This window comes from Bufo bufo, chromosome 2 (assembly GCF_905171765.1).
Source record: "Bufo bufo chromosome 2, aBufBuf1.1, whole genome shotgun sequence".
NCBI lineage: Eukaryota > Metazoa > Chordata > Amphibia > Anura > Bufonidae > Bufo > Bufo bufo.
In genome coordinates, this window is record NC_053390.1 from 170,757,234 (window position 1) to 170,765,422 (window position 8,189).

The 8,189-nt window shown below is 41.0% G+C and overlaps 1 protein-coding gene across 3 annotated transcripts in view; it reads left to right on the forward strand.

The window, feature by feature from the left end:
* The window catches only part of ARL14EPL (ADP ribosylation factor like GTPase 14 effector protein like), a 37,240-nt gene extending 30,638 nt beyond the window's left edge, over positions 1–6,602 (forward strand). For all 3 annotated transcript variants that reach the window (XM_040421659.1, XM_040421658.1, XM_040421657.1), the window contains 3 exons: positions 1,859–1,963; positions 3,132–3,265; positions 6,109–6,602. In XM_040421659.1, coding sequence (XP_040277593.1) covers positions 1,865–1,963; positions 3,132–3,265; positions 6,109–6,334 — 459 coding nt within the window. In that variant the 5' untranslated portion in view covers positions 1,859–1,864 and the 3' untranslated portion in view covers positions 6,335–6,602. The remainder of the gene's footprint in view (positions 1–1,858; positions 1,964–3,131; positions 3,266–6,108) is intronic.
* The last annotated feature ends 1,587 nt before the right edge of the window (positions 6,603–8,189 follow it).

Here is an 8,189-nt window from a genome sequence, read left to right on the forward strand (position 1 = left end):
TAGCATTTTTGAGAGTCCCATTGAAATGAATGGAGAATGCACTGCACAAGCGCAACCACTGTTCCATTCACTTCTATGTGATTTCAGGATATAGCCAAGCCAGCACTTGGCTATATTCCGCAGTCCCATAGAAATGAATGGAGGGTGGCCACTCTTTTGCGCTGTGCACTCTGTTCATTTCCATACCGCCCAAACAGCATGGATCAGCCAGAACAGTCCCAGATTTCAGTGGCTGTCCCATGGTCCCCGAATGGCTGAGGTATGTCCCACTTTCAGCTGTCTCTGCAGTTGACTGTGATTGTGAAGCAGGGAGTCGTCCACTCCCCATTTCACCATGCAACATGGCACTCCCTAGCAGCAGCACAATGTGGTCAGACATCCCTCTGCTGGACTGTGTAAGATGAGTGTGCCGCCGGGAATCAGCCTGTGCTCCTCCTACATAGCCCAGCAGAGGGATGTGTGACGGAACTGTGCTGTTGCTGGGGAGCGCAGGGTGAGCTGTAATGATCATCGGAGAAACTAGGTAAGTATTTACATGTGCACCCTTCACAGTAGTTATGCCCAGATGTCTAGTTATGCCGTCATGTGCCCTGTCAAAGTAGTTATGCCCACGCGTACCCCTTCACAGTGGTTATGCCCACACATACCCCCTCACAGTAATTATGCCCACACATACCCGCTCACAGTAATTATGCTCTACATGTGCCTTCTTCACAGCATTTATGACCAGATGTACCCCCTTCACAGTGGTTATGCCCAGATATGTGCCCCCTTCACAGTAGTTATGCCAAGATATGTTCCCCCTTCACAGTAGTTATGCCCAGATATGTGCCCCCTGCACAGTAGTTATACCCGGATATGTCCCCCCTTCACAGTAGTTATGCTACTGTAGTTAAACCTCTTTAATTGTGTCTGCTCTAGTATTATTATGTTCCGTTTTTTTCAGATAAACATAAAGACGCATTTGTGTTAACAGTCCCCTTGAATTTGTTGAGATGCTTTGAGAAGGTTTAGGCAACCTGGTGCCATCACTTAATCTTTGTTCTACAAGGAAATGCTTTAATTCATGGAAATTAGAATGGCATGCTAGGCTATTCTAACCGGTAAAGAATCAAGGAATGGAAACTTGATGCTCTATTACTTTTAACCATGGAAAACCATAGCAACCAACCAAATTCCACCTTTCATTTTCCAAAGGAGCTATGAAAAACGAAAGGTGGAATCTGATTGGTTGCTATGGGCAACTAAGCCAGCTCTACTTTACACTAGTTTGATAAATGACCCCATAGTTTTCTTTTAAATCATGGCGAAACATTTAGGCTTTTAATTTCTGAGGTATAGTGATAAAAGGCCTGACAATAGTTTGCCTATATATTTATTGCCTGTATTTTGGTCCCATTCAGGGTTTTTCATTCTACAGAAATCGATGACTTATCCTTAGAATAGGTCATCAATATCGAGTCGGTGGGGGTCCGACACCTGGCACCCTCCCATATCAGCTGTTTTGGGCTGTCATAGAGCCAGAAACCATTGTGTAAACGGAGCTGGAGGCAGACAGCTATGTACACTGTAGATTTCAGTACCAATGTACTGAAGCTCAGATTCCAGTCACTTGAATGGGAACTGAGCTGCAGTACCCCGGCACAGCCACTAGACAGAGCACGGCGCTGTCTGCTTCCAGTTCTGTACACAGTATGTTTTCTGGCTCCATGGCTGTCCAAAAAAGATGATCGGTGAGGGTGCTAGATGTTGGACCGACCTGATATGGATAAACTATAAGTTCCTAAGACATAAAAAGAGATGGCATTGGAATGTCCCATAACAAGCTAAACATTTTTGACATTATATCTTTGTGAAGGTCACAATGAGTGAGAAATCAACTTGTGCAAAAAACAAGGAAGGACAAGAAGGTGTGGAGACAGAATCTGCGAAAGATACCAATCCCAGACCCCAGAAGCAACTGGTAGGAGTTTCACAATGTAGCTTTGTATTCTATTCAGCATATACGGGAATTCTTACAACTACACGTGTCACTTATGTAACACTGCTACCTCTGTCTACTAGTACACCTAACTTAGGACTATGACTGCAAATGAGAGACACGAAAACGTACAGCACTATACACACAATACTTTGTCTTATCTGGAGAAATAGCTTTAGGGAGATAATGTGCAGATCTCACCCCATAAAATATAGGTCACATCCCTACCCTAATGTCCTTGGTACATAACAGTTCCACTGAGCCACTAATAAACCAGGATCATCTAAGAGAAAAGCCTTCTCTTCTGGGAAGTCACCCCTTCTTTGGGAAAGTTGGGATGCTTTATGCAACGGGATCTGTAAAATAACTGTAGAGGAATAAACTTATGGGTGCTAAGAGTTATCGATACACAGCTCTCTAAAGCAGAATTTAGAGAATTTGTGCCTGGTATTTTACTTAAAAGGACATTTTAGAAGAAAGCCCAATTTACAAATGTGTGCACCTAGAATCTGTCAATCGGGAGGGGGGTGGGGTCTCTTGATCAGCAGGGCCAGCCCCTCGATGCTTCAAAAAAATTTTGAATTATTTTTAATAGTTATAATTGATTCACTTATCTCCAATAATAATACATTTTGAAGAAGCAAAAAATTTCATTTCTGTAATGTAAGTGTATACATAATCATTTGTTAACCAAACTTATATATCCCAATTCATTCATGAATTTTAGCCTCCGACCGTTTCTTTTGTTAGTTAGGTCATGTGACCCCCTGATAAGCGTCACCGGATCCCACAACATCTGTTTCTCTATTCATTCCTATGAGACTGACATGGAGGCTCTCATAGGAATGAACAGATGCTGTGGGATCCAGCAAGCCTCACTGGGGCCACACAATCTAACTCCAAATAGTAGTGGAGGCTGAAAATACAGCAATAAATCATTATGTAAGTTTGTTATTCCAAAAATTAGGTATACAAGCACACTAACAAACGGGATTAGGGCCTCAAACTAAGCTATAAGGAAAAGGGTGCAAAAGCAAGTAGAGTATGTGCCATGTGTGTACTGGAGTGGCTTGGCAGAGAGATTGGGCAGTGATTGGTTTTGTGCTAGGTACAGATATTTTTTATCAGCTTTATCGCTATTGTCTTACAGCAAATTGAGAGACAGTTGAAATGTTTGGCCTTTCAAAATCCTGGACCTCAGGTCGCAGACTTTAATCCTGAAACTAGAAAACAAAAGAAGAAAGCCTACATGTCTCAGATGAATGGATATTACACCACCAACAAGTAAGGGACAATTGTACGTCAGCTGCACTGTATACAGAAAATTAATTGATTTTCAAAAACTACACTTCAAAAAATGTTTAAAAAAAACAAAACACTAATATTCTTCTGTTCCAAATATCAAGAGATCTTTATCTCTATATCCGTCATTCACAGTTTTCAAGCTTTCTGCTTACATCTTCATTGCCTACATCAGTGCTTACGTCTAGATTAGGAACCTACGTTCTTAGGGCTCATGCACATGACCGTATGTATTTTGCGGTCCGCAAAAAATGGATCCGCAAAAAATACGGACGACATCCGTGTGCATTCCGTATTTTGCGGAACGGAACAGCTGGCCCCTAATAGAACATTCCTATCCTTATCTGTAATGCGGACAATAATAGGGCATGTTCTATTTTTTTTGCGGAACGGAAATGAGGACAAACGGAAACGGATTGCACACTGAGTAACTTTCATTTTCTTTTGCGAACTCATTGAAATAAATGGTTCCGCATACGGTCCACAAAATAAAACGGAACGGACACGGAAAAAAAATATGTTCATGTGCATGAGCCCTTACACAAATTCATGGCTAGTACAATCTCTCATAACGAGATCGGCATCTGTGGCAGTTATGGTTCATCAGGACAGATTTCCAACTTCTGGAAGTAAGCCATGCAGGTAGCAATAAATGACTAGAAGCGGAGGGAAAAAAATATACATTTTCATTTCACAAATCAATGTTGTACCAAAAAACTAATACCATATACTTCTGTTTCCAAATAATGGCACTATATAATGCACAAATAACACTCCTATATTCTGCCGATCAGTACAATCATGGTGATGCCAAATGTTTATGCGTTACCACTTCTGCAGAATAAAAACACTTTTTAAAAAGTTGTTTTTGTATCGCTATATTCTGAGACCAATATTTTTCTGTCATTGGAGCTGTGTTTTTTTGTGGTTTGGAACCATTTTAGGAAACATAGGACTTTTTGATTGTCTTTTTATTTTATTTTTGTGAGATGTGACCAAAAAAACAGCAATTCTGACATTTATCCGTTTTTTTAGTTTACGACGTTTACAGTGCAGGATAAATAATCACATGGTTATTTATGATCATTTATAGTTTTGGTAGATACAAATATGGTGTTTAAATGGTTCATATTCTTTTATATTAAAATAATTTCTTTTTAGTTTTCTAAAACTTTTTTTTATTTTTTACTTTATTTTCAGTCCCAACGGTGACATTGTTACTGGATCTTAAATACTTTTGTGTTGCCATGTATTAAGCCTGTCGGTGTAAAACTAATATGGCTAATAGGTATATGAAGATGGCAGACCTGGGGTTCATTGTTAGGAACCCGGGCAACCATAGCAACCAATCAGAACCCTGCATACATGTCACGCGTGTGCCGGGGGGAAGGGGTGACACAGGGAGACATATAGGGAGACTCTCTGGTTAAGCACTCATAGGCCGCTGTTGTTATTGACCAAACACATCTAAGGCTTTAAACTGCTGAGATTGGAAATAATTAGTTAACTATCAAAACCCAATTTATTTTTAAAATTAAAAAGATTAGATTTTTTTTGCCAGAGATTGGGGAAGCCCAAAAATGTCCAATGCAGCATATCATCCCCTCAGTCAAAATTCTGTCTTACTTTAAAAAACACTGCTTTAGAACAAGTGCACAAATATAGACCCCCATTTTTGATGCTATTCTTTCATAGCATGGAGATGTATATATCTTCTGAACCAATACGGCACTATCATTGTGTACACTGTGTGGTTCAGTAGGCTCTGGCTCACAGGGGGTGGATTGGAAACTTAAAGAAGATCTTTCATCAGAAAATAGTGTGTTAAATTCTTATACGACCTTATGGGGCTGCTCTCACTGATGTCCGGACACTTTTTTTTTTTTTAAATGGACCCCCCGTTCGGCCACTACGCTCTCCGTTAGTTTCGTCACCTCATATGCGATGCTCTGCGCTGGGGACTCCAAGATGGCGCTCGGTCCGGATGTCTAGAAGCTTAAGTTCTCGCGAATCTCGCGAGAACTTGAGCTCCTTCTCCCTGGCTAAGAGCGGGGCGCTGCGATTGGATGCGCTCGCTGCCAGGGAGAGCATAACCGCGCCCACCAGAACTTAGAGAACAACGCCTACTATAACTTTATCGCCTCATTTGCATATGAGGCGACGAAACTAACGGAGAGCGTAGCGGCCGAACGGGGGGTCCATTTAAAAAAAAAGAAAGTGTCCGGACATTAGTGAGAGCAGCCCCATAAGATCGTATAAGAATTTAACACACTATTTTCTGATGAAAGGTCTTCTTTAAGTTTCCAATCCGCCCCTGTGAGCCAGAGTGAGCTCATTACATCTTGAGAGTTGACAGCAACAGATTCCAAATGCAAATAGCACACTTGAAATGAACTCTGGACCTTTTATCTGCTCATTGTAATTGGGATAATGAGGGAATAACACACACCTGGCCATGGAACAGCTGAGAAGCCAATTGTCCCATTACTTTTGGTCCCTTAACAAGTAGGAGGCACATATACAAATTGTTGTAATTCCTACACCGTTCACTTGATTTGGATGTAAATACCTTCACAATTAAAGCTGACAGTCTGCAGTTAAAGCACATCTTGTTTGTTTCATTTCAAATCCATTGTGGTGGTGTATAGAGCCAAAAATGTTACAATGGTGTCGATGACCCAATATTTATGGACCTGACTGTACAAAGTCACTGCTTTCTTCTCTACAATATAGTGCCATACTAATAATAATGTTAACCCATAGAATGTAGAACAATCAGTGACATCTTGTATCATCTAACATAATAACTGTAATGTCTTTCTCAGGGTTTCTCTGAAAAAATATGACAAACAAGGTAAACTCCTGTGTAACAGCCGGGACTTGTGTGACTGTCTGGAGGAGAGCTGCCAAGGGTGTTTCTATCCTTGCCCTAAGTGCAGTTCCAACAAATGCGGACCTGAGTGTCGCTGCAACCGGAAGTGGGTCTATGACAGAATACAGACGGAGGCTGGTGACATCATCAGCAAGCTGCCGTTTTATGTTCCTGATTAATACACTGGAAAGTTTCCTTAGTGCCGCATCTGTAGGAGCTGAATGTACATATTTGTGTGACACTGAGTTATGTGAGGGAGGGCGATCTGGAAAGAGTGTCCTCTGGTTAAACCAGTAAGAACTCTAAGGAGTTATCCCAAAGATGTCTTGTCTATTACTTCAGTCAGATATGTTGTACAGTAAAAGTGAGTTGGTTGGCGTCTGGCTGCTATGACCCTTGCTGACCCCCAAGAACAATCCAATTCAGAAAGCTGGTAGCACAATGGCTCTGATCTGTTTCTGTGGTTGGGGGTTCAGTCTTTTAGGACCTGTCATGTCATTTCTGGAATAATCCCTTTAACTTACTTCTTTTGAGTAATGTATAAATAAACAAGATGAAAGAGGTGAAGGCATATAAAGTGAGCACACCATAATGTATAAAAATATATAACCTTTATTCCATAATTAACATGCACAAATAAGAGAACACTAAAATCACACATGTAATGTGAAAGAGACTGTAAATGATGCCATAATGTGACACTTTTTTGTGATTTTAGTTGTTTTATCTGTTTGTTGCACTTGTTTGTACATGTTAATTATGGAATAAAGATATAGTTTTATATATTCAGGTGTGCTCGCACTTAGTGTTGAGCGAATCGAACTCCATGATCTGAATTTCAGGGAAAATTCAATTTGCTGCAAAGCTGAATTTCCTTGTGCTTCGTGGTAGTGAATTGATTTTCCCTGAATGGCGGTAAAAATAAATCATACTTGCCTCATCCGTTTGAGCATGAAGAGCCGGCTGCCACCATCATGATTGAAGATCCTGCACAAAATCCCGTGTGCCGCGACGTGTGACGTCACCACCCCGGCCGACGTGACAACGTGATCACGGGCTGGGCGAGATTTCACACTGGATCTTCCCAATCAAATGGATGAGGTAAGTAAGATTTTTTTTATTTTCGATTTTTTAATGTTACACTGTAATATGAATGTCAGATGCCGTGATCAGCTATGAACACGGCATTTGAGGGGGACAATGACGGGGGACAGCGCAATCGCCGCTCCCTGTCATTGAACCCACTACTTACAAAGAAATGCGCTTCGTGATAAAGTAATTTGTCACAAAGCGATACATTTTTTTTAATTTGGCAAAGCAGCCGATTTTGGCAAAGATTTTACTAGTCACTTTATACCTTCACCTCTTTGGTCTTGCTTATATATTGGTATGCTGTTTGGTGTGGTTATGAAGCATCCTATTACAGTAGTTGTGCCGAACCGTTCTCAGTATAATGTAAGTTTATTGTCATCACGTGTAACATTTTCAGCTTTTATTAGCATGTTATTAATCTATACAAATAAAGGCTAACTAAGCAATGCTGTCTCGCAGGCTGTTCCAGCAGAGAACAACCTGCCGGTGTTCTCCAGACCTTGCATAGCTGGATAGTGCCGTGTGACCGCCAGACCCCATTGACTATAATGAGATTCAACCTCTCCCAGACAAAAATCGCTGCCCACAACAGTTTTTGTCTGGCTGAATTCCATCATTTATGCTGGGGAGAAGCCGGAATAGTCAATTATCCATTATCAATTATAGTCAATGGGGTCTGGCGGAATGCGGCAGACCCCATTGACTGTTCTCTGCCGGAATAGCCTGTCGGATAGCTTTATCACAAGTGTGAAGTTATATTGGAAAAGGGACGTTAAAAGGACCAAAAATAATAATCAATTTATTGGTGCTTAAAGGGATGGGGGTGAATGCCTACAATAATCATAGGACATGAATACAAAACCGTCTATCCAGCTGGTACAACCTAAAATTGTATTGGCAGGGATCCTTCCAAATAAGGTATAATGGAGGCCCACTAAGGTG